We start from the raw sequence: 27,609 nt of genomic DNA, 5'->3' as shown, positions 1-27,609 counted from the left end.
ATTTGTAAGACGATTGGAAAAAGACTATCAGACCAAGAGAAATAATGGTTAAAACCTTTCAACCAATGTCATTAACAAAGGGAGAGAAAAAGAAATTTAGAAAGAACAGTATCTGTCATATTTGTGAGGAGAAAATTGAGGGAGAGGTCAAGGTTCGGGATCACTGTCATCTTATTGGTAAATATGGAAGTCCAGCTCATTCCCGTTGCAATCTTAATTACAAGCCTCCAAACTTTATTCCTGCCTTTCTTCACAACAACGCTCACGATGACACACATCTATTTATAAATGAACTTTCAAAGACATCTGGAGATATTGTTGTGGGCTGGGGTTCGGTGGCGATAAACGACCACTAGGTGAAGCAGTGGAGTGTTCCCACCGAACACCTGGAATTTAGGTCGTGACTCTCGGATAAGTCCGAAAGGTCACTGGTCCCCTTGGCGGACCGTGATCGCCAATATTTCGACAGCGTGGGGTCGGGTTACTTGCCTAATTTCAATATACCCAAGTACCCACCTCGTCTAACTACCGGGGAAAACCACACCCTCGACAGACCTCGGGTGGAATGGACCGTTTACCGAGCCCGATCCGGGTGTAAACAGAGTGGGGATTACCAAGATCCATCGGTCCAAATGAACAATTTATGGCACGAACGGCCTCACTAATTCTCAATACGCACTGTGCTTGGTCAATGGGAGGAATCACGAAAACGAGCTAGTACATTTAACAGGGGTTAATTGCAATAATTGGCCAGGGGAGCACACAAAGAGCAGAGTTATCCGAATATGAAAATGTAATGTACAATGAACACAGAGCACTTAGACAGTTTCTACTTACATGACTGCGACACACACACACACACACACACACACACACACACACACACACACACACACACACACACACACACACACACACACACACACACACACACACACACACACACACACACACACACACACGACACCGTCAGGTCTTTGCTTTGGCCTTTCAGCTTGGAGGGAAGGCGAGCTGAGGGCAGGGGCATATTCTTGCACCTGTCCGCCTCGTGCAGTCTGGTCGAGCTTGTCCGGTGGCGGGACTCAAATCCGCCGCAAACAACGCAGCACCAAGCACCATGGACCAGGAACAACACCACGTACGCCAGCCAGCACGGGAACGGACGAGAGGAGACACCAGCAGGCAAGGTCTCTGTCTCTGTCTCTCTGTCTCTCTGTCTCTCTGTCTCTCTGTCTCTCTGTCTCTCTGTCTCTCTGTCTGTCTGTCTGTCTGTCTGTCTGTCTGTCTGTCTGTCTGTCTGTCTGTCTGTCTGTCTGTGCGAACCTTCTCTTCTCCCTTCTTTCCTTTACGGCAGGGCGAACCTTCTTTCCTCCTCCACGGCTCGCCACCTCTTCTCCTTCCCCTCCCCCGCGGATCGAGGGAAACGCTCTGAGGTGCTCGCCTCGGATTGGACGAGGGGTTGTCGGGCGACTCGTAGCAGCAGTTGATTGGAAGAGCTCACGGTGGGCGGAGGGAACCTCACCCCTGTACGTGACACGCTGCACGTGGGCGATGGATGGTGATGGTGCGAAAACGAAGGATGAAGATTTAGATATAAAAAAAACCTGACTATAAAAGTAACTCGAAGCACACACGAAATCCCATAAGACAGAAGAACGGGACCCTGACTATAAACACATACTTATCAAAATAACTGAACTGCGGGGGCTGCTGTCTGGCTTCCAGATTCGTAACAATATTTCTGCCATTCCTAACACGGATCAAAAATACATCTCATTCACAAAAACAATTCATACATCCCCCATAACCCATATCAGATTTCTTGACACAGACAAGTTTATGGCAAATCCATTATCTAACTTTGCATCAAATATGAAAAACTTACCGAATCTTAATTCACATTTCTCAAATCAAGAAGAAATCAAATCAAAATCAAATCAAATCTCTTAGCACAAAAAGGAATATATCCGTATGACTATATAGATTCATTTGAGAAGTTTAAAGAAACACAACTTCTTTCAAGGGAAAGTTTCTATGGCAAGTTAAATAAAACATATTTCCAATAGAGATTATATACAAGCAAAAAAAGGTTTGGGAGAAGTTTAATACAAAGAATCTTGGAGAATATCATGATTTGTATCTTAAAACTGATGTATTGTTATTGGCTGCTGTGTTTGAAACGATAGAACAGTCTGTTACAATAAAAATTCTTATGGCTAAGACCCCGTTCACTACAACACAGCCCTGGGTTTGGCTTGGAGTGCAATGTTAAAAATGACAAAACAAAATTTGTTATGAATCAGTGATATAGATATGCTTTTAATGAAAGAAGGTGCAAAGAGGAAGAATATCTCAAGTATGTTCCAAGAGATACGTTAAAGCAAATAACAAATATCTTCCTGATTATATTAAGAATGAGGACAACTCTTACCTGATGTATTATGATGCTAACAATTTGTATGGGTGGGCTGTCTCAATCGTTATCGTATGGAAAACTTAAATGGGTTAAAGAAAAACATGATGAAAAAGTTTTCAAGACATTGTTGTCTCCTCTCAAAAAGAATTGGATGAAGCTAAAGTTAGATATTATTTTGAGGTTGATTTAAAAAATCCAGAAGAACTTCATCACAAACAAAGACCTACCTTGTGCCCCGATAGAGTATGGCCAAGAAAATAATGGTTAAGTGATTACCAACAGTCATTTAATATAAAAGGTAAATCTCCCGAAAAACTACTTACTGCATTAAATGATAAAGAAAGTTATGTTTTGCATCAAAGGAACTTAAGACAATATTTATCTGCTGGGTTGAGAGTGAGGAAAATTCATCGGATTTTGAAATTTAGTCATTGGTTAAAGAAGTATATTGATTTTAATACAAAAAATTACCCCCGTGTGGGGGTGACAGTCATCTCTATCACTCAACGACCTCCACCCACATTACCAAATTTCATCAAGATCGGAAGTAAAAAGTTTTCTTTGTACTGGGAGGTGTTTTTGACCATCTTCCAGGTTACGTGGCAGCCAAACGGGACGGAAATTCAAAAATCTGTCCGGTTTGATACAAGATAATATTTTTTACGATCATAATAAACAGTTGCCGAATATCTTGTAGAATGGCAGACAAGATTGGTTTTGAAAATGGCGATTTTTATAACTTACGTGACCTGGTGACCTTGACCCTGACCTTGAACCCAGCCAAAAGTTGTATCGTTGTGCAACACTCATCGACCTCTACCCACATACTAAGTTTCATCAAGATCGGAAAGAAAAATTGTTGACGGACGAACATCTGGTCCGGCTTTATTAGGTCATCTCGGTGGAGATGACCGGAAAAGGAGAACAGAAGCAAAAACAGATTTTGAGAAGGACTTTTCTAAACTAATGAATAATGCTGTATTTGGAAAGACTTTGGAAAATGTTAGGAATCGACAAAACATAAGACTTGCTACATCTGGAAACAGGCTTCAAAGTTAATTAATAGACCAAGCTTTGAATGAGCAGAGGTGTTTTCAGGGAACTTTTGTGCTATTCATTTGAAACAAAAAGAGAGTATTGAAATGGATAAACCTATTTATATAGGAACATCAATTCTTGACTATCAAAGTCGTTAATGTATGACTATTACTATAATAATTTAATATAAAATTATAAGGATAATGTGTCATTGTTATATTTGACATGAAGACAAGTGATGTATATGAAGATATGATTGATAATATTGATATATATGATACAAGTAATTACAACTTAGGTGATGTGTTGTTTTCATCAAGGAATAAAAAGGTTATTGGTAAGTTTAAAGATGAATTGGGTGGGAAGGTCATGAGTGAATTTATAGTATTGAGATCAAAGTCTGATACTTTTATGAAAATTGATAATAACAACATTGAAAGGTGTGATAAGTAGCTAAATGGAATAAATAAAAATATAATCAAGGAAACAATAAACTTTAAACATTATAACAACTGTTTAACCTTAAAGAAGGAAGAGTACAGAAAAATGAATACAATAAGAAGTTATAAACATCAATTGTATACAAAAGAGATAAATAAGAAAGCATTAGAAGCTTTTGATAAGATATATTTTAGAGAATATTGATTCCATTTTTTTTTGTATACCTTATCGAGGCTCGTATGAGAGCAAACACACAATGCACATCAAGGGGAGCATGAGACAAGAGGGGAGGGAGTGGGAAGGACAAAACAGTGGGGAACAGAGACATTAGGAGATCTGTGGAAGGGGGAGGGATGGGACAGGGAACATGGGGAATAGAAGATGGACATTACAGGGACTTTCAGGAAGGAAAGCAGGGAATTTGAAGGAGGTGGGCTTGGGTGGATTATCGGGGGTAGAAAAGATCGAGGATTTGGATGGGGGATGATAAGAGGTGGTGGTGAACACCTGTTTTGAAGGCCTGGAGGGAAGAATGGGAATGAAAGAGTGAAGGTGAGCAGCGATTCGTGATTTTGGTAGTTTTACCAGAAGGGGGTTGTTGGTGAGGCTGGAGAGGAGACAGTAGAAGACAGAAAGACCACTGACCAACCTGCGGTGATTGAGTGAGAGGCCCAAAGACTCAGCCTCATTGCAGGAGGTGATGAATAATGAGGAGGAAAAATAAGATTCTCCCTTATGGTTATAAGTTTAAGTGTTAAGATATTGGGTTGGGAATTTTAACAGGCTTCCGCTGTCTTTTTACTGATTTATAAATGATAGAACCAAGCAATAACTAAACCAAAGAGTGGAGATGTAATCAGCCTTGGTATTTAAATAGAAAACATAAAGAACGTGAGAAATATCAAATAAGTCTTATTGAAGAAATAACCGGGGTAAAAGTACATAAAACAAATAAGCAGATAAATTTAATTACAAATAAGTTGGAGGATGTAAAGAAAAAAAAAATATCCTTGAATGGACTGAAAACTTTGATGGTTATCAACTGAACAATGGAAAACCAATTTACTGCAATTTCAAAATGATATGTGGCTCAGGAGGTGGTCAAACAAGAGCATTGAGAGAAATTTATCATTTCATCTCTGCTCAACAAAGACATAAACCAAGACCCAAGTTCCAAAGTAATCTTTGTGAATATACTCAATGGTGATGAATGTATGAAAATATGAAACTAAAGAAGTGCTTTAATCAGTAAGTTAGTTTTACATTTGCTTGTATGAGAGGGGGAGGAAATCAGTCTCCTATTTTACATTTGCTTGTATGAGAGGGGAAGGGGATAAATGAGTCTCCTATTTTTGGCTTTTGGGCCTTGAGTCAGAAAGTTTTCCCTTTTTCCCCATTCATTTGAATGGCTGCCTCAGAAGCCCCATGCATCACCTACTGACCTATGACAGAGTTATCAAGTAAATATTCTCCATGGGGAGTCCCTCTTATGTTTGAAGTTTGGCATGGATTAGACATTAGAGAAACAGTTGCAGAGAAAAAAAAAACTTTTTTAAAGCAGAAATATATGGACGGATGGACAAGCACGCACATAGTCTCACATCCCAACCCCATCACATGTGGAGGAAGAGAGAGGTTGACAAATGAATAATAATAAGATGACGACAATGATGATTTCAAATGAAAAGAAAACTTTTTTTTTTCATGCATCTAATTAGCATTCACCCGTATGTGTGGGTAGAATTGGGAACCTTTGGCCGAAATCTCCGTGTGTACAAAACTTCTCCAGCTTGGCTGAAGAGAGTTTTCAGAGATTGCTGAAAAAGCACACAACAGATGATACTGTTACTACAACACTAAATACAAGTCAATGCACAGTAAAATTCACAATTTAAATGATAAAATGAAAATAAACAAAAGGATAGTGGGGATGAAGAACAGGGGACATGTGGAGGAAGTAAAGATTGGTGGAATCGAGTAAGATTTAGCTGACTTAACATCCATACAGTTATCAGGGAATTTAATGAATAGAGATTATGGAACTCCATGCACAGCAAGTGTGATGGGGAACAAAGCACAATGGTACATGACATACACAATGACCTCAAGGGAAAAATAGCACGCAAGCCCCTCAATGTACAGATGTCAAGATGCATATCTACAGACACACTGCCTCTAGAAAGTGTACACCCCCTTTCAAATTTTTCACCTTTTGTTGCCTCATAGCCTGGAATTAAATTCCATTAAATCAGACTTTTTCCACATTTATTTATACATCATAATCCACAACTTACAAGTGAAAAACAAATTCTGCAAATTTCAGAAAATTAATTCAAAATACAAAACTAGAATATTCTAGTTTTGCATCTTTAATTAATTTTCAGAAATTTGTATTTTAACTGGAAGTTGTGGGTTACGATGTGTAAATAAAGGTGGGAAAAATCTGATTTTGTGCAATTTAATTCCAAGGTGTCAGGTAAGAAAAGATGAAAATTTTGAAAGGGGGGGGGGGTAGACTTTCTATCGGCAGTGTATATATACATACATATACATATATATTGTTACGGCCCGGGGCTGGGGGTTTGCCACGAGGGGGAGCACTTGAGTTCCTCCCGAACTCCCGATCCTGAGGCCAGCAGTCATGGATAATCCGCGGCCTGGTGGGTTGTTAAGAAACCACACACGCCGATTGACACTACCAATCCTGGCAGGGTGTCACTACTTTGAGTGGGTACATTACCTTTGCATGGCTGCACCAAGCGAGTTTCATTCCCTCAACGCACACCCGGATTACTGCCAAGCGATACAGAGCGTGTGCACTGGCTAAGAAGAGCAAATCACGTGGGGTACAACTTCATGGCTAACACCACATGCGGACTATGCTGGATCAATGGAGGATAGGACGTGACGAACTGGGTAAATTCACAATAATAAACCAGTTTATTTTCAGCAAGGGTGAGGAAAGATATGTGGAACAAGAGCCAAAGGTTTTAATTCACAGCAACATTTGTACAGCAGGGGAAAGCAAGGATTGGTGTTGTGTGGCAAAAGAAATGCAATTATTTTCAAAAGAGGACACAGTGCAGAGCAAACCCGTTCTGATCTTATACAATCTTAACTTGCACGAACATGACAGGTGCCATCAGAATCACTCCAGAGGAAAGTTAGAATAGCAAAGACGACAAGAAAAAGTACAAGGTGTTTGCAACCTCTTAATTATGAGGCGAAGCCGCCAGACCTGCTCAAACCCAGTTGCTGAGGAAGGGGAAAGGGAAAGGAAAACCGACGGTGTCTACGGTGTGTGGTCGCGGGAAGTGCGTTGAAGGGTGTGATGTGCAGAGAGGAAGGTGTAAAGATGTAGATCAAGGGGGGATGTAAATAAAGCAAAGAATGTGTGAGAAGATAATCCAAAAGTGAAGTGTGAAAAGGTCTGTTCGTGTAAATGCCCAGGTTGTCTAATACTACGCACGGTTTGGCGACTGGTTCTATTGGCCGTGCTGCACTCCGCTCCGTGGGCTCTGTTCCACCAAACCGATCGAGCAGAGCTGAGCCAGAGAACTGATAGTGAAGTAACACTTCCCAGAAAACCAACACTGGCGCTCGTATGCAAATAAGTTGCCTGCTATGGTCTGCATGCTTGCGAAACAAGAGGGCTCATGTGCGCAGCGAAGTGAAATAGATAAAGAATGGGAGGAAAGACCTACTGTAAGCGCACACAACACACATTGTTGTGGGCCAGGGCTCGGTGGCAATAAACGACCACGAGGTGGAGCAATGGAGTCGTCTCCCACCGAACACCTGGAATTTAGGTTGTGACTCTTGGATAAGTCCGAAAGGTCACGGGTCACCTTAGCGGACCGTGGTCGCCAATATTTTGACAGCGTGGGGTAGGGTTAATCGCCTAATTTCAATATACCTAAGTACCCACGTCGTCCAACTACCGGGGAAAACCACACACTCGACGGACCTTGGGCGGAACGGACCATTTACCGAGCCCGATCCGGGTGTAAACTGAGCGGTGATTACCCAGTCCGTCGGTCCAAATGAACAATTTACCGGCCCCAAACGGCCTCACTAATTCTCAATATGCACCGTGCTGGACCAATGAAAGAAACCACGAACAACGTACTAGAACATTTAACACGGGGGTTTATTTATAATTGGGCAGGGGAGCACAGAGAGCAGAGTTATCACGAATAAAAGAAATACAATTTACAAGGAACGAAAAGCACTTAAGTTTCTACTTGCAGGATGGAAACACACACGCACGCACGCACGCACGCATGCACACAACGAACTGGACCACCAGAGCCTGGCCGGGGTACCTTCCCGCCTCGTGCGGTCACACAGACTCCAAACCACCACAGTGGGTCTCGAACCCACGACCCGAAGTCCACGGCCCACGATTGAAACCAAGCCACCACGACCGCAGACCGCTCGAACCACGACCACCACTGTTCGGTCACCACCACCATGGTGAGCCACCGCAAAGGACCGCAGACCACTCAAACCACGACCACCACTGTCTGCCATCCTCTCGTCTTTTCCACCACTCTCTTGAGGTCCGAGCGATTTCTTCTTTCTGCCACTCGCCTCCTGATTGGACGGTCGCCTCGTGCGATTCGCTGGCCGTCCTTCATTGGACAGACCCACGGTAGGTGGGGCAACTCCCACCTTTCTGGGGCGAGTCGGAGCTGAGGCGATGGAGACTCCGCCCACGCATTCAGCCAAAAACACGTGGGCAATGGCGACCGGGTTGAGTGAGGGACGGTGCCGTTGTTGTTGTAGAAGATGTATAAAAACCTAACTATAAAATAACTCACAGCGCACACACGAAATTCCCATTAGACAGAAGGAACGGGACCCTGACTTTAAACACACACTTATCAAAATAACTGAACTGTGGGGACTGCTCTCTGTTTGTGTGCAAGTGGCTTCCAGATTCGTAACAATTTGACCCATAAACCTATTACACATGAAGGAAAGACCATCAAGAACGAATGCCAATGAAATAACTATCTCAAGAACCGCAATATGTCGTGTGCCATTGCCTTGGGGGAGTGCCGGTTTCGCAAAACCGTAACTATATATAAACAGTCACCGTCCCAAATGCCTGGAAAAGCTCGCAAAAGTATCCTTTTCCAGTGACGGGAAAAGTTGAAGTTAATCGATCAACTTAAATAATATTTCATGGACTTCAAAAAGGTTGTGTTGCACTCTTGGTTTTGCACAGACCCAAAGCTCTGAACTACTTATACCACCCACCACAAAATGGTTGTGAAACAGGGTGGCAGAGGTTGGATTTGGCTAAAAAGAGGGAAAAATTTCCTGGTTGCGAAATAAAATTTGGCATCAACATTACTCCATGCCTGTTTTACCCTCATTTCAAAAGTGAATGTCGAGCTTTGCAAATACAGCACGAGAAATGGCTGCCGTAAACGGGAGACAGACAAGCACCATGGCTCACAATATAAAATACATAACTTCCCATCCACTTGACGCTTCATGGGAAGATTGGTGAAATGCGAGCCAAGATGGGCTGGGCACTTCATGCGGATGGGGGAAGAGTGAATGGCAAAGACAGCAGATAGGTTGAGGGAGCAAGTTAGAAGGAAAAGAGGTTGACTGCAGTTGAGATGGGAGGATTGTGTGAAGAGGGATATCAGTAAGGTGGGAGTGTTTGGAGGGTGGAGAGAGTTGGAGTGGTATCGTGGTCAAGGCAGAGCAGAAGCTTGGTGAATGAGGAGACGATGATGCAAGAAGAAGTGTGTGTGTGTGTGTGTGTGTGTGTGTGTGTGTGTGTGTGTGTGTGTGTGTGTGTGTGTGTGTGTGTGTGTGTGTGTGTGTGTGTGTGTGTGTGTGTGTGTGTGTGTGTGTAAAAACAACATATATTATATATTTAAATTTAAAAATATATAAAGCAGGGTAAGCATTGTAAGCAATAAAAAGCCGTGCTTCCCCAAAGTCTCAGGTCGCTCACCTGCATTTGATTTTTTTCATTTACAGATGTTGTCCGACGGTTGTTATTTTCCCGGTGCATCGACTTCGATGTCCATTAACACTAGTCTGGCTATATCTCGACATACCCATGATATCGACATCATTTTTCATATCAATTCAAAATTGGAATTTTGAATATACTGGGAAAAAAATAAAATAACACCCGATACATCACCAACAAATCGAGGAAAGGTGTTTACAATCTTTAAATACCGCAAATGATTGTAAAAGCTTTGATGCATCGGCGTGTTGGCAAAACATGGAACAGGAACAGTAAAAACGTATGACGTCAAGCCATACCAGGAAGTAAGTGTTAACTTTTAACCCTCAGCGTCCGAGCACACGTACAAGAAATCGCGTTTTTCTTTGTCCTCGTGGCTGGTTTTAAAGCAACTGCCAATTGGTCATTATAATATGAATCGGGTGTGCTTCAGAAATCCCATGCAGTGTCAGTGATCTGCGATGGCGATACCAGTATGAAAGCAATACCAACTTTTGTATTTTTGTCGAACAATCCATCTTTCATCTCTCCATCTATCAATCCATCTTTAACTCCAACTACCCATCCATCGCCAATCCCTCACCCTTTAACTTCGAAAAAGTAACTCACAAACTCCTCAGGCCTCATGATCCTGTCCTTTTTACTGTTCAAACCCTCTAATTCCCATGGAAAATTTCCCTTAAAATGACCCATCTTCCCCATTCTCCGATAGATTTGTGCTGGCGCAGCCCTGTTGGGCTGTGTGAGGTGAGGCAGAAAAGAAAAACCCCACTTTTCTTTTCTCCAATTTTACTTTTATTTTCCTCAAGTTTTTCTTCTCATCCTGATTTAAATGATGGCCATGTGTCTCTTGTGTAAATAAGATTGTCTGAGAAAGAATTCATGGATGGTCAAGTCTGCTCTTGTGTGCCCTTTTGCTTTCTTGATTGTAAATACTTTTGTGTGTGTGTGTGTGTGTGTAATAAACAATTGTTTGTTTTTATTTTGAATCTGTCTTTGTTGTCTTTTATTTCATTGGTCCGACAGTGTACAGGTATTATTAGATTGGAACTTATACCCCACCTGATTTGCTCTGTTCACCAGTGCTGCACCCATCTGTTCTGCTCGGCAGAAAATCATCAAGCGTGGCACCGAGGGTGTGGCCTCGAGTTAGGTTGCCGTGCCAATTGAAAGGTATCGCGGAAACACCGAAGCGTAACCCTGCTTCGGCCGGTAATCCAAGGCAAGCGGCTACAGCCGTGCAAGTACTACAGCCTGTTGGACCAGAGTTATCTATGGTCGGCGGCCGAAGGACCAGATGTTCGGGAGAAACTCAAGTGCTTCCCCTTGTGGTGAGCCCAGAACCCCGGACAGCAGCAGACACACATGCTTGCACGCACACACCAGAAAAGAGCCGAGAGTTTCCGGTACACAGTAGAATCAAACAGTTCACCAATCAGCATGAAACAAGTCAGATGATGATAGAGTCTTGCTGTCAAGAATTCCATCTCCCTTTCATGTAAGTAACGGCAGCCAATTGGCAAACACTTTTAGAAGGACCCCAAAAAGCTCAAAGTTTTAATGAATTTCACAAAATTTGTTCCAATTCATTCCCTTTCTCGTTGCATTTTCCTTTGGTGAATCTTTGAATTAAATACTGGAAACAAAGCATTACAAAAGTGCCGATTGTCTGACTAACTCAAAAGTTTTCATGTAGGCATTTCCATCACAAAGCTCTCTTGCTATTCATTGGAGTACAAGCCCATTGAAAAAGTATGCATCAAAATTTCATATCCACCATGCATGATGATCATAATAATCATCAACCAAGCAGGAAGGCTAGCAAATCCAAGAGTAGTCAACCTTTTTAAGACCACAGTGTTAAGCATAAAATCAAAGTTTATGGTGGATAATGTGAAAGCAGGAAGAGGAAAAAATAACTGAGTGCAGCTCATAAGATGTCATGTCCAACACAAAACTACTTTTAAAGAACAATCGGAGTAAAATGAATATCGATTAAACCAAAAAACTCATGATCTGCAAATAGCGTACCTCGTTCATCTCCACAGGTAAGTAATTGACAAACAGTTGGATTGCATCCAGACGGCTTGACTGCTGCTGCCCCAGATTAGCCTGCCCCTCGGCGATCCTGCAATGTCAATAAACACATGTGCATAAAGACTCAAGGGGGAAATGTAGAAGCCCTAAAATCGACAAAGTTTGTTGATAGAACAGACGAGAGCGAAGTCGATTGTGCGCCATCGCAAATCCCCACTCTTCCCTTCTCAAGCAAAGTTGAAAGATGGCAAAAACTTCCATCGGGAATGACCCAACATTAAATTTTGCCTTTAAAAAGATCTTTTGTTTTGACCCATATGATCCTGGGTCCACACGACCTGGGTTATGAACTGGGGGATGGAGAAGTGGTGCGGGGGGGGGGGGGCACGAAATAAAAAAAAAAATTGTTACATATTTCATATGTCCCCCAATGTTGATTGTATATCTTGCACGTTCTTGCTGTGTGGTGACCATCCAACTTTAGTGAATTTCTGCATAACTGTTTAGGTCTTGAGGAGGAGATAGCATGATGGACATACAAAGCAAATTACAATATCACCCCCCCACTCCATTTTTTTTCAAAACACATGGGGATAAAAATCTTTACACTGTATTCAAATTATTATCTATCTAATTAACCTCATGAATCAATACTCCCTTCAATCACACCGATCATTTGAGGCATAACATTATTATCCCCACTCTTAAACAAAACTAGAAGGGCACTCGGTAGAGCACATACCTCCGCCACACAATGCCTGATCCACGAGAACATATCGGGCCCAATACATTTTTGAAAGATCATGCAAAACAGTGCTATAATATCGTTTTTGGCCATATCTCTCAATCGTGAAGAATCACTTTAATAATTCTCATATCCAAATCCAGATTCGCATCTTCAATAAAATCCAATCAATTGTTCCTTGTCACACACCCGTGTCCACCAAGTTTCAGCTGAATACGTCTACAACTCTGAGATATCGTGCTATAGTTTTTGGCGCAATCTCTCAATGGTGAAGAATCACTTGAAAAATTCTAATAGTCGGATCTGGATCCGGATCTTCACCAAAATCTAATCAGTTCGTCCATGTCACCAACTGAACTTGTACACAAAATTTCACATCCGGAACCGTCCACAACTTGAGATATCCTGTACACAAACATACAAACAAAGAAACAGACCACCCCTTCACCTTCGGTGGCAGAGGTAAAAATACGGGGGAGAGGGGGGGACTGTCTGTCCGTCCATCACACTATCTCCTCCTCAACGGTGGTGCAGAAACTCTTGGTAGTTGTGATCACATGGCAAGAATGTGCAAGAGCAATGTCATTTTTTTTGGCCCCACTCCCTGGGACGCTTGGGTGGGGTCAAAATGTCAAATACCAAAAAATGCAATTGAAGGTACGTTTTAAAACATGTTCATGAAACATTGTACGTATGCAATAAACATTGGGGGACGCAATAAATATGGAACAAAACAGATGGAGCAGATTGCAATATCTCCCCCATCCCGTTTATTCATTTTTTTAAAATAAAAAGTGCAGGGATAATGAATCCTTCCAAAAAGTTCCAAAACAATTAGTGACTCACCATTAGCAATGACTGAAAATAGAATTTGATGCATCTTGGATGTTATTCTGTTGAAATCTTTTTTTTTTTTTTACAATAATTTCTTAAAATGAAATGTGTTGCCATTACCATTTGTTCGCTGGTTGAATCCTAGCTGGAATTCCAGCACCTGGACCTCTGATATAGGAATTGAAGCTTGGTTGCTTGAAAGCATCCTTCATTGGGTTCCAGGAATCCATGGTTTCAGCATCAACCCTGCAAAAGCATAGTCAAGTAATGCAATGTTTCCTCCATTATACAACCTCAAAACAGACACACTTGCCTCAAATGTTGTTGGGACTCAAAGTTTTAAAATCCTTATCTTCTTCAACGGCCACAATTATTCCCACATTGTTGTGGGGTTAGCCAGGGGAAGGTTGACCCAAGTATTTCAACGGACCGGCGAGCTGGGTTTGACTGTCGACTAACGTTGGGGCAGGAATTTCTAATTTGTTCAATGTGCCAGCGACAGCTCGTCCACTCTTCACAAAAGGACACAGTGATAGCTTTAACGTCCACCATGAATGCTGGCAGACAGGATGCCCAGTTTAACGTCTATCCGTGGGACACGGCACACTTATTGATGAATCACCCTGCCTGTGAAACAACAGGATGACAGTTAATAAATTTGTCAGGATTCAAACCCAGTCAAGACAGCTTAGAGGCAAGTCAACGTTCAAATCCCGTTTATACCAGATTTTTTTTTCCAATGTATGTTGACAGTAAAAAAAAGTTACAAGTTTCTGATTATCAAACATCTATGCAATTCATTGGAGTGAGTCAATATCACCAACACTCAAAATGTACGAGCTATTGTGTGGCCTCACTACATGAGAGTCAATGACGGCTGCCCAGCTAGGTCTGCCGTCCCTTTACGAGATGAAAGCTGGCATCATGCTTGGAAAATAGCGAAAATCTTCACGACTACTCATGTATTTTGAGAAAGGGAGAGCGATCGCAGATGCTCGACAAATCAAGTTCATGCTACCAAATGTAGAATGAAGAACTCGTTTTGCTTGTGAAGACTTGGGTCAGTACATCAACAGTTCCACCTCTTTTACTCCGATGAAGGGTTAAAACCCGAAATGCCAGCTTCGCCTTTCTGCCCACAGCAGCTTGCATGCCTCAATAAACATCCTCTTAAATGAGTTGTTACAGCCAGGGCCCATTTTTCCATGAGCGGGCCTCCCTATAGATCAACAATGTAGGTTGCGATACGGAATATTGAAGTTTTGCAACTTTTTCAGCTCTCAAAAGTTCAACAAATTTTCATCGAAACGAGCTTTGACTTCAATTTTGCATGCCACTGATTTGGGAGAGGATGAGCGAAGCGAGGTCGTTTAATCCTGCAACGTGAAACACTGCAATCTATGCCGACAAACGGATGTTTTTGGGAATGCCGGCCACATTTTCCATCCAATCATCATGTAACTTTGTATGAGGCTAGCTTTTCCCAGAACACACCTTTCTTACTCAGTCAACTTAGTTGTGGGATGGCTTTGAAGGCGATACAATGCAAGTTGAGTCTTTCCTTAGTGTTTAACAGCAGGATATCTCAAAAAGTTGTGGATGGATTCGGATGAAACTTGATGGGCAGGTTGTGTGTGTGACAAGGAAGAACTGATTCAATTTTGGTGAAGATCCGAATCCGAAATTTTTTAAAGCAATTCTGTACCATTGGGAGATAGGACGAGACTGATTTTAATATATATATATATATATATATATATATATATATATATATATATATATATATATATATATATATATATATATATATATATATATATTGTTGTGGTTGACGAAATTCGCAAACCACCATTCAGATCCCTTGGGTGAGATATCTCTGTAAGTATATGTGTAGTTAGGCCCAAACCCGTTGTTTAGAGGGAATAAACGTCATTCACTCGGGCTGCGACCCCTCTAGATAGCCGTTTTTCTTTACTATCTTTATTTTGGACCAGCCGCCATTACTGCCACCACCAACCACGTCTCAACAGCCATCACACAACAACCACCAACCACAACGCCGCTTCACAACAACAGCCACGACCTTTACCGTCACAACTCGCCACCATCGCATCACCACCATTCTTGCGCCACTCGTGGGCACCGATACTGGACTCGTGCAGGGCGCGCACCGAGCAGCGTGTTCAGAAACATCACAGACTTTCCGAGAAAAACGGATCAAAAACGACTCACGCCCACTTCTGTTCCGTCCTATCGGAGAGCATGGGGCGATTTGGCCCCGCCTCCAGGGCGTTGGAGTGAGGTCGCTATGTGCAAATTCATGGATCAAAAAGCATCCACGCCCACTTTTCCTCGGTCCAATGGGGAGCCAGTTAGAGGTGAAGGGTCGGAGGTAAAGGGTCAAAGGTGGGGGAGCGAGGCCACGGGGGATATAAACGGCTGCGTTCGTCAGACAAGGGAGTTCGAGTTCGCGGTTGGGAGTTGTCGGTGGAGCTGGGAAGAAGAGGACGGAGCTGTGGAGAGGTGGCGGCGGCGAAGGCGATCGAGGGGGTGCTCGCGTCGGAGTCGGGGAGCGGCGGAGGGAGAGGCCGGCGGCGCGACCGAGGTCGAGGTGGAGACGCTCGTCGCGGGACCCGAGACAGGGTGATATCCTCCTCCCCCCCCGAGCATCAACAACCCCCTCCTGTTTCCCCCCGCGCTGAGATAGTGCGACAAGGGGGCCCCCTTTCCCACCCCCTACCAGACACTGTCCGCGAGGCCCGCGGAGTTGAGGCGCCACCGCCGCTTTGCGTCTCATCATCAGACGGGTAGGCCCGACACGGTCTCGGCCCCAGGCCCGCCTACCCCCCTCATCCTGGAGGGTGGTTCTTTTTCTTTCGCTTTGGGTATCTGTGTTGTCGGCGCCGTCTGTGAAGTAAAATTGTATGTGTTGCCGTGTGCTCGGTAGTCGGATAGCTCTGCATTGTCTTCTTCTTTTATATTTGCTTTTTGTGTAATATTGTGTTTCTTCTCCTTTTACATGTGCTTTTGGTGTAATTGTATATGTGTGCTTCCCGTTCATCGCGAAATAAATGTGAGTTATGTTGAACTGTTTTCCCGCTTCGCTTCGTCTTTTCTTTCATTGAATCTCCATCTTGCTTCACGTAAAGGGTTGGTCGTGGGCTAAAAACGCCCGATAATTAATCGAACCGTCGAGGCCGACGAATAACACCGCTCGGTTATCCCGATAGTACGGAACGGGTCGCTTAAAGTGGCCCGTGTCTGAAGTCGACCTGCGGCGAGGTGCGATCGCCCGGTCTACCCTCCGTGTGGGTACTTAGGTAGGTCGAATTTGGCGAGCAACCCTATCCCACGTGGGGGCCGATTGGCACAATCGTGGTGAGACCGAAAGGTCCACCCGTGACTAGTTCCCGGCGTTAGTCCGAGAGGGTCACGACTGGATTGTCCGTCCGGTGGGCGACGTGCCGCGATTCGAGTTACGTGGCCGTTCGCACGCCGACGGGCGCGAATCCGCAACAATATATATGGTGTCCCAAAAAAAATGTACTCACATTTTGGCTCCTCATAACTCATTGAATTTTTCATTTATTTTCAGATCAATTGACCCGAATGACGACAGAAGTACAACTAGGTTTTGAAGAAAAAATTTTATCATAAAGTGCTACTGGAAGCACGAAAACATCATGGAAGTGCAAAGACAATTTAGAAGACATTGTCACAAAGATCCACCAATGTGACGCACCATTGCTCGCATCCGAGATAAGTTTGAAACAGATGGAACTGTGCATGACGTCCATAAGGAGCGTTCAGGAAGACCACGGTCATCAACCACCCCCACAAAGGAAAATCAATTGCTGGAAACCCTCCACCGATCCCCACGGAAATCTGTACGACAAATGGCTCGTGAGACAGGAATCCCAAAATCAAGCGCCCATCGCATTTTGAAGCAAATTAATTGGAAAAGTTGCATTCCAAAATTAATCCACGCTCTAAATCAGTGGTTCTCAAAACTTTTTTTGACTACCGCCCCCTTGGACCGGCCCAATGCCCCCTTGTCCTATCGTTCGTGGTCGGACACCCAGTGGGCAATAGGATAGTCCGAATTTATGTAGATCGGAAGCAAAAATAACATCTGAATAATATTTTACTTTACTTTTCCATTTTATTTTGCACGACCTACAATGTTTCAGCAGAACAGGTCCAGGTGAAGCAAACTGGGAATCTGTTATCACAGGCCCAAATACCGTGAGTGTGAAGGGTGGGCCTGGTGACTCGCTGCGAGATTACGAACGTCTGGCTCCATCTCAGTGAGGTAGAGACGCAGATCGCCCCTCTTGGTAATGTCAAGGCGGTTTCGATACTTGGTCAGCAGCACCATCACGGCGCTGAACCCTCTTTCAACGAGGTATGATGTGGGGGAACGCCATCAGCAGCAGTTCTGCCTCTGTCCACATTGCGGGGTATTCGCCCCGCTCCAGAATCCAGAATTTGCCGTATTCATGCTGCGAGAATCTTGCCTTCGCCTCATCATCATTCCACAAGTTGATAATTTCGTCCTGTAATTCACGCTTCACATCTCGAATGACACATTTGAATGGGTTGATCACCCGTGCTGGCACCGACAGTTCTAGCATGTCTGAAACGCTGCTCCATATTTCCATGAATCTTCTCAAGGTGATTGCAATAAACGAGCAGCTCTTCATCAGAAACATCAGTTTCCTTTGCCAACCGGGGAAAGTGGTACATATCTCTGCGGCCGAGGGTTTCCCTATGCAGAGTCGCCTTGGTTACGAACGCGCCGATAACTTTCTTCGCTTTTATCAGCATCATATGGTAACCCTGGAGTTGTTTGTTGACATCATTCAGTATACTGAATATGTCCGCGAGGTAAGCCACATCATGCTCAATCACATTCACTTTCTCCGATAACTGTATCAATTTCCGACAGAAACTCGACCAGTGTCGAGAAGAGGGCATGGAAACGGGTCAAACAAGTGTCTTTGGACAACCATCGAACTTCGGTATGCAACAACAGCCTCTCGAATGGTTCGTCATTCTCCTGGCAAAGCTGACGAAACAGCCGATCATGCAGAGACGACACCTTGATTTTATTCACTGCTTTGATTACTATTTGGAGTGATGTATTAAGTCTGCTGCTGAGAGCTTTTGCTACAAGATGCTGGCGGTGCACGACACAGTGAATGGCGAACACGGACGGCACCTGGTTCTTCAGAAGCACAATAAAACCACGCTGGCAGCCAACCATCGCTGGTGCCCCGTCCGTCACGCAAGCGAGAATGTTCTCCATCGGTATGTTCTTGTCAGTGAAGTACTTCTCCAACGTTTGGAAGATGGAAGAACCCTTCGTATCGGTTTGGAGAGAGCGGGCAAACAACAATTCTTCCACCATTTCCTGATCACGGATGAAGCGAACGTAGCAGAGTAACAGAGTTTCACTGTCACACACAGTGGACTCGTCCAGCTGGATGGCGAAGTGCGTGCTTCTCAGCTCACAACACAGCTTATCTTCTACATCTGATGACATTTCATCAATCCGCCTGGCCACGGAATCATTGCTGAGCGCAATCGACGCGAGAACTGGATACGGATCCTGGCCCATAACAGGTTTTATCACTTCCCCAACAGTCGGTTTGATCAACTGTTCGCCGATTGAATACGGTTTTCCAGATCTGGCGATGAGCAATGGCAGCTTATACGACGCTTCCAGTCCTTTATCCACGAGCTTTTGGCTGGCTTTGAACATTGTCGTTACCGTGGATCGCTTCTCAAATTTCTCTTTCAGCGATTGGAAATAGCTGACCTCTGCGCGAGCCTTATCACTGTGCTTTATACTCAGGTGCTCGCTCAGTCGAGATGGTTTCATTGCTTCATTGGACAGCCTGATACCACGCAACAAACACATCGGTAACTGCGTGTTCGTCGGGGATGGAATGAATCCATACTTGATGTATTCAACGGAATACTGACGACACTTTTTCTTTGAGGCCGACATCTTGAAGCCGACCGGACGTGAAGCTTTTTTGAATAACGAAATCAATACGCCAAGATGTCGTAACACTAACACCGGTGATAAGGCCAAACAATAATTATATATTTCCGGTCTCTGGTCAGCGCGCACATCGATTTTCACCCTGCGCGTCAAAAACATTTTTTCTTCACATTTCCAACGGTAGCTACAACAGCGCGCGCCTAAAACAATGCCGCGCCACCTCAGTACTCACGCCTCGCTGGGAATTGCGCTGCCAGATCATAACACATGTATATGGTATTCACACCATGTGTGTATTAAAAAAAAAAAAACTGACTTGCATTGTTGGGAAACAAGTCTGTAATATGCTTGATGAACTTCATGATTTTCAGAATGAATACATTTCAAAATGTGTTCATTATTTACAAAAAGGCCTACCTGTCCCATTGCCTGTCTTTAATTTCTCTCTGGACGGCGCCACGGCAAACGAGGAGGACCGCAATGGGCATTGTATGACCAATTTGCCGAACGGCGCCGGGTAACCTGTTGAGACTGCAGGAAGCCCAATGAGCGCTCCTAATCGCCGCTGCTCCTCTAAATCGCCAGTGCCCCCCAAATCATTGCCAGCGCCCCCTACCACTCGTGGAGTCTGGAGCGCCCCCCTGAAAGTTCCCAGCGCCCACTGGGGGGGGGCGGTAGGCACCACTTTGAGAACCACTACTCGAAATGAAGACGATCCTGACTGGAGAGCTGAATTTTGTGAGTGGTACCTGGGCAAATGCGAAGAAGATGCAGCATTTCCATCCAAAATTGTTTGGAGCGATGAGGCCAGCTTCAAGTTAAATGGCTCAATTAACCGACACAATTGCACCTACTGGGCTCGTGAAAATCCGCATGTTACGAGGGAACACCATTTAAACTTACCAGGGGTTACTGTGTGGTGTGGGATATCAGCATTGGGCATCCGAGGGCCATTCTTTTTTGACCAAACTGTCACTGGAGATGTTTACTTAAACTTGCTGCAGGAATCAGTCGGTCCACGTGTCGAAGAGATTTACTTTCAGCAAGATGGAGCACCTCCCCACTACCACCGTGATGTAAGGGCCCATCTCGAAGCAACTTTTCCAAACAGATGGATTGGGCGAAGAGGTAGTGGTGAATTCCCTGCGCGTTCACCAGACCTCACTCCAATGGACTTCTTTTTATGGGGATATCTCAAAGATAAGGTTTACGGCTCAAAACCAGCAACAGTCGATGAGCTGAAAGAGGAAATTGAAAGAATATCTTGCAGTTCCAAATGAAATGATTCGTAACGCTGTTGAATCCATTGGTCCGCGTTATCGGCTGTGTTTGGAACGTGATGGTCGTCAGTTTGAACATTTGCAGACATGCATTTATCCATTTATACATTGAGCCATTAATCTTGTTTCCAAGTCAATAAACAACGCATTTATCATCATTTAAAGAGTGAGTACATTTTTTTTGGGACACCCTGTATATATATATATATATATATATATATATATATATATATATATACATACATACATATATACATATATATATATACATATACATATATATATATATATACATATATATACATATATATACATATATATACATATATATACATATATATACATATATATATATACATATATATATATATATATATACATATATACATATATATATATATATATATATATATATATATATATACATATATATACAGTGGGGAGAACAAGTATTTGATACACTGCCGATTTTGCAGGTTTTCCCACTTACAAAGCAAGTAGAGGTCTAATTTTTATCATAGGTACACTTCAACTGTGAAAGACGGAATCTAACACAAAAATCCTGAAAATCACATTGTATGATTTTAAAATAATTATTTTGCATTTTCTTGCATGAAATAAGTATTTGATACATCAGTAAAACAGAACTTAATATTTGGTACAGAAACCATTGTTTGCAATTACAGAGATCAGACGTTTCCTGTAGTTCTTCACCAGGTTTGCACAGACTGCAGCAGGGATTTTGGCCCACTCCTCCATGCAGATCTTCTCCAGATCCTTCAGGTTTTGGGGCTGTCGCTGGGCAACACAGACTTTCAGCTCCATCCAAAGATTTTCTATTGGGTTCAGGTCTGGAGACTGGCTAGGCCACTCCAGGACCTTGAGATGCTTCTTACGGAGCCACTCGTAAGTTGCCCTGGCTGTGTGTTTCAGGTCGTTGTCATGCTGGAAGACCCAGCCACGCCCCATCTTCAATGCTCTTGTTGAGGGAAGGAGATTGTTGGCCAAGATCTCATGATACATGGCCCATCCATCCTCCCCTCAATACGGTGCAGTCGTCCTGTCCCCTTTGCAGAAAAGCATCCCTAAAGAATGATGTTTCCACCTCCATGCTTCACGGTTGGGATGGTGTTCTTGGGGTTGTACTCATCCTTCTTCTTCCTCCATACACGGCGAGTGGAGTTTAAAAAAAAAGCTCTATTTTGGTCTCATCAGACCACATGACCTTCTCCCATTCCTCCTCTGGATCATCCAGATGGTCATTGGCAAACTCCAGACGGGCCTGGATATGCGCTGGCTTGAGCAGAGGGACGTTGCGCGTGCTGCAGGATTTTAATCCATGACGGCGTAGTGTGTTACGTATGGTTTTCTTTGATACTGTGGTCCCAGCTCTCTTCAGGTCATTGACCAGGTTCTGCCGTGTCGTTCTGGGCTGATCCCTCACCTTTCTCATGATCATTGAAACTCCACGAGGTGAGATCTTGCATGGAGCCCCAGACCGAGGGAGATTGACTGTTATCTTGAACTTCTTCCATTTTCTAATAATTGCGCCAACAGTTGTTGCCTTCTCACCAAGCTGTTTGCCTATTGTCCTGTAGCCCATCCCAGCTTTGTGCAAGTCTACAATTTTGTCCCTGATGTCTTGAGACAGCTCTCTGGTCTTGCCCATTGTGGAGAGGTTGGAGTCTGATTGATTGAGTGTGGACAGCTGTCTTTTATGCAGAAAACAAGTTAAAACAGGTGCATTTAATACAGGTTATGAGTGGAGAATGGGAGGGCTTCTTAAAGACAAAACTAACAGGTCTGTGAGAGCCGGAATTCTTACTGGTTGGTAGGTGATCAAATACTTATTTCATGCAATAAAATGCAAATTAATTATTTAAAAATCGTACAATGTGATTTTCAGGATTTTTGTTTTAGAATCAGTCTTTCACAGTTGAAGTGTACCGATGATAAAAATTACAGACCTCGACGTGCTTTGTAAGTGGGAAAACCTGCAAAATTGGCAGTGTATCAAATACTTGTTCTCCCTACTGTACTTCTTAACAACTCATGGCTCGCAGACTTCCTCTCCTGTCGCAGTCACCGTGTGGCCCTAAATAGAGTTCTTTCATCCCCTCTTCCTGTCGAGGCGAGAGTTCCTCAAGGTAGTGTTCTGGGACCTGTTCTTTATCTGGTTTTCATCAATGATCTCTCCGACTCTCTGGAAAATCCTCTTTATCTGTTTGCTGATGACTCCACCCTCTGCCGTACCATCGGTCATCCCTCAGACCAGCAAGCAGCAGCTTCTTCGCTCACTGCAGATCTGGATAAAAATCACAAACTGGTCCAACATGTGGAACATGTCTTTCAATCCGGACAAATCTCACACTCTCACTATGTCTCTTCGAAAGGACCGTTTACAAAATCCCCCCATCCACTTTCTCAACAATCCTCTGGAAGAAGTCCTTTCTTTCAAGCTTCTGGGTGTCACTATCTGCCATGACCTTTCCTGGGAAAGCCACATTTCAAACCTCGCCTCCAAAGGCAGCCGCCGACTGGGAATCCTCCGTCGTGCAAAGTCCTTCATCAGCCCACCTGAGCTCCTGACCACTTACAAAGATTTTGTCCGCATGGAGTACTGCTCTACCCTCTGGGCTGGTGCTCCTGCCTCCCATCTTTCTCAGCTTCACGCTGTAGGAACCAAGGCATTTCGGATCATTGGCATCTCCCGCAATGAGGCTGAGTCATTGGGCCTCTCACTCATTCACCGCAGGTTGGTCGTGGTCTTTCTGTCTTCTACCGTCTCCTCTCCAGCCTCGCACCCCCCCCCCCCGCTCTCTCTGCGATTTGTCCCCACCATATTTCTGCAGGGCGCTCAAGGTCCGCCAACAACCCCCTTCTGGTAAAACTACCAAAATCACGAACCACTGCTCACCTTCACTCTTTCATTCTTCTTTTTTCCCGCCTTTGTAATAAACTCCCTCACTCTTTTCATTCACATTCTTCCCTCCAGGCCTTCAAAACAGCTGTTCACAACCTCCTCTTATCATCCCCCATCCAAATCCTCGATCTTTTCTACCCCTGATAATCCACCCAAGCCCACCTCCTTCAAATTCCCTGCTTTCCTTCCTGAAAGTCCCTGTAATGTCCATCTTTTATTCCCCATGTTCCCCGTCCCATCCCTCTCCCTTCCACAGATCTCCTAATGTCTCTGTTCCCCACTGTTTTGTCCTTCCCACTCCCTCCTCTCTTGTCTCATGTCCCCCATGATGAGAGTTGTGTGTGAGCTCTCACACGAGCCTCGACAAGGTATACAAAAAAAAAAACAAAAAAAAAATCACTTTCGCCCCAGAAACAACAGTCAATCTGAACCACGCTGGCCACTGCTCAGACGCCATTACCGAGATGACTGCGCAGCTCTACTGCGCAGCTCGGTTAAAGATGACTCGGCATTTTGGCACGTGCGCACGAAATTATATTTTGAAAATAAATGCTGACGTTTACATTTCGGGTTTTGAAACTTTTGCACCTTCGGCGGAAAATGTATAAATATAAAAGGCTAAAAATGTGTTTAATATTTATATTTCATTTCGGCAAATATTCCGAATTATGATTGGTACATTCGTGCATTTCATTTAAATTCACCGTCTCGTTATTATTCTGCATATTTATGCAAAAATGTTTGTTTTAGAAAAACTTGTATTTCACCCGAAATCTCAATCAAAAATGTTATCGAGGAGGCACAAAGATGCCATTCGCTCCAGGATCCGGATTCCCGCCAGTTCGCCCCAGGATCCAGATTCCCGCCAGTTCGCCCCAGGATCCAGATTCCCGCCAGTTCGCCCCAGGATCCAGATTCCCGCCATTTCGCCCCAGGATCCAGATTCCCGCCATTTCGCCCCAGGATCCAGATTCCCGCCATTTCGCCCCAGGATCCAGATTCCCGCCATTTCGCCCCAGGATCCAGATTCCCGCCATTTCGCCCCAGGATCCAGATTCCCGCCATTTCGCCCCAGGATCCAGATTCCCGCCATTTCGCCCCAGGATCCAGATTCCCGCCATTTCGCCCCAGGATCCAGATTCCCGCCATTTCGCCCCAGGATCCAGATTCCCGCCATTTCGCCCCAGGATCCAGATTCCCGCCATTTCGCCCCAGGATCCAGATTCCCGCCATTTCGCCCCAGGATCCAGATTCCCGCCATTTCGCCCCAGGATCCAGATTCCCGCCATTTCGCCCCAGGATCCAGATTCCCGCCATTTCGCCCCAGGATCCAGATTCCCGCCATTTCGCCCCAGGATCCAGATTCCCGCCATTTCGCCCCAGGATCCAGATTCCCGCCATTTCGCCCCAGGATCCAGATTCCCGCCAGTCCGCCCCAGGATCAAGATTCCCGCCAGTCCGCCCCAGGATCAAGATTCCCGCCAGTCCGCCCCAGGATCAAGATTCCCGCCAGTCCGCCCCAGGATCAAGATTCCCGCCAGTCCGCCCCAGGATCAAGATTCCCGCCAGTCCGCCCCAGGATCAAGATTCCCGCCAGTCCGCCCCAGGATCAAGATTCCCGCCAGTCCGCCCCAGGATCAAGATTCCCGCCAGTCCGCCCCAGGATCAAGATTCCCGCCAGTCCGCCCCAGGATCAAGATTCCCGCCAGTCCGCCCCAGGATCAAGATTCCCGCCAGTCCGCCCCAGGATCAAGATTCCCGCCATTTCGCCCCAGGATCTTGGTGTTGGCGAATACCCCCACCCTGCTGAAAATAAATCTCACGGAGTAATCGACGCCAAGTTCAGGTTCGAGATAATTCTCCAACAGGTAAAACCGTGTCCTGGGACTTATGACTCACCCTGCAGCGGCCTTGCGCCGAAACCTCTGAGGCAGTTGTGGCCTTACGAAAAAAAACAACCCAATAACGTTCAAAAACAAACGAATACGTTTCACGTGTAACTTACCAAGAATCCATTTGTTTCTATGAAATATATCAAGGTCAATGAACAAGAATCACTCATTCGTGAAAGCTCAAAATAGCGCGAACTCACAATCACCACCACAATCACCACCACAATCACCACCTCCGTCCTTCCCGCCTTCCGCTCGAGACGTGAAGCTCGGAATGCGCACGCGCGATAAATCTTCTTCATTTACAAAATTTAACTTAGTTTAATTTTTTTTTTTACGTTTCTCGCCTTTAATGAAACATATTAACCATCGATCTCACATAAATTGACGCATTAAATACATTCAACATTTCGAAAACAAATACATAATATTTACAACAGCCCGTGTTCATTCACCGCTCAAGATTCCCTCAGCAGTCACAAACACCGTCTCGTCCAATACGGGATTTGTCCCGTTTTATCCCTCAGCATGACGTAGCTTGATCGGCACTTGCACAATCTCACGTTCATGCGACACGGCGTGTGTTCCCTTAGCAAGCGGCTCGCTATCGCTTCCCAAAGCCAGCCGTTCCGTAACACACCGCTTTGTAAGCCGCTTGCCAAACGGAACACGCCCACTGACATTAACAAAATGGCCGCCGTGGTCGGATGAAAAAACGATCGGTGACTTTCTTCAAATTTACTCTTACAGAGGACAATGTTGACACGTGCAGTTCAAATTTTTATTGATGCTTCTACTTTCCGTCTTAATTGTTTAAAATCTGCATTAGTGGAGGTGATGGTGGACTGGGGTTGTGGGAATGGTGTTTTAGGGGGGGGGGGGTTGATGGTGCTGTTGGGGCATCAAAGAAATTTTGTGCTCTGACTGAATTTTTCCTCGAAATCAGAAGTGAGAATCCAACACGTATAAATAAACAGGAACTGAAAAGACATTTATTTTTATTTTAAATTATCGGTTTTCGCTGGAAAAGGGAAGGTGAACATCGAGATTTAGCAAAAACTGCACGACGATGTCGAACTACCAGCCCTAAAGAACAGACGTGCCCCCAACACACCGCTTCCCTCGGACTTCCGGCCGGGTTTTTATTACCTCCGATATTTCCTTGTGTCCGCATCTGGATCTCCATTAATCAAGTCAAAGTAACAAAAATATTAGCGCTGATGAATACAAATAAGTTACGAATGTGTTTCCGAAGATATATATATATATATATATATATTTACACAAAATAATATGGTGGAATTTATTCAAGAAAATTTGAGGAAGAAGACGTTTTGGTCACAAATACACACAAATTACCACATACGTTTACTCCATTATTCGTACGAGTAGTAGTACGTGGCCGTACGTGCAAAAAATACTTTCAAACAACCACACAGGCCGTTCCTTCGCTCTCGTAAACAACGACTGGATTGGGGCATTGTGTTTATCTATAAATGCGCATAAGAAATCGAGAAATTATTGGAATACACTCAGTCATCACTATCCGGAAGTCCGACATTGTAACCTGTAATGGGGAACGCGGCTGAGGATCTCTTCCCCATCGGCCACGCCTACACAGCAACGTGTCTTCCCATTGGTTTGGTAAATAAATGGCCATAACTTGGGAACCACTCATCCGATTAATATCAAACCTTGAAAAGGCACATACTCAGGTCCCCAGCAATATACCTGGCAAGTTTCAATTAGATCAGACCAGTGGTTGTCGAGAAACAGCAGTCGCAGACACACATACATACACATACACATACACACACACACACACACACACACACACACACACACACACACACACACACACACACACACACACACACACAGTGCTGGAATTATATATACTAGTATGTGCCCGTAAGAAAAAATAATAATAATAAAAAATTTAATAAATAAATATTCAAACCGCGAGCAACAAATAACAACCACACAGGCGGT

General features: G+C 44.2%; 2 protein-coding genes across 6 annotated transcripts in view; both read right to left on the bottom strand.

Moving 5' to 3' along the window:
* The window catches only part of LOC147033842 (tudor domain-containing protein 1-like), a 211,638-nt gene extending 185,366 nt beyond the window's left edge, over nucleotides 1–26,272 (bottom strand). For 3 of the 5 annotated variants that reach the window (XM_085871782.1, XM_085871822.1, XM_085871812.1), the window contains exons 1-4: nucleotides 25,830–25,979; nucleotides 13,633–13,758; nucleotides 11,928–12,024; nucleotides 5,621–5,712 (exon numbers count right to left, since the gene is read on the bottom strand). In XM_085871782.1, the coding sequence (XP_085727908.1) occupies nucleotides 5,621–5,712; nucleotides 11,928–12,024; nucleotides 13,633–13,742 (299 nt within the window). In that variant the 5' untranslated portion in view covers nucleotides 13,743–13,758; nucleotides 25,830–25,979. Of the gene's footprint in view, nucleotides 1–5,620; nucleotides 5,713–11,927; nucleotides 12,025–13,632; nucleotides 13,759–25,817; nucleotides 25,980–26,072 lie in introns of those variants that run through there. The other 2 variants (XM_085871804.1, XM_085871793.1) reach the window with 2 other exon arrangements.
* On the bottom strand, nucleotides 18,281–19,565 carry LOC147033843 (SCAN domain-containing protein 3-like). The gene is made up of 2 exons (XM_085847004.1): nucleotides 18,505–19,565; nucleotides 18,281–18,351 (listed from the first exon to the last, which is right to left on the bottom strand). Exons 1-2 carry the CDS (start codon nucleotides 19,523–19,525, stop codon nucleotides 18,281–18,283), a joined length of 1,092 nt encoding a protein of 363 aa, XP_085703130.1. The 5' UTR covers nucleotides 19,526–19,565.
* Nucleotides 26,273–27,609: the final 1,337 nt, after the last annotated feature.

This window comes from Eptatretus burgeri, chromosome 1, assembly GCF_056783735.1.
Source record: "Eptatretus burgeri isolate ZD-2024b chromosome 1, Ebu_testis_v1, whole genome shotgun sequence".
Lineage (NCBI taxonomy): Eukaryota > Metazoa > Chordata > Myxini > Myxiniformes > Myxinidae > Eptatretus > Eptatretus burgeri.
This window is presented reverse-complemented; position numbering and strand designations above follow the sequence as displayed.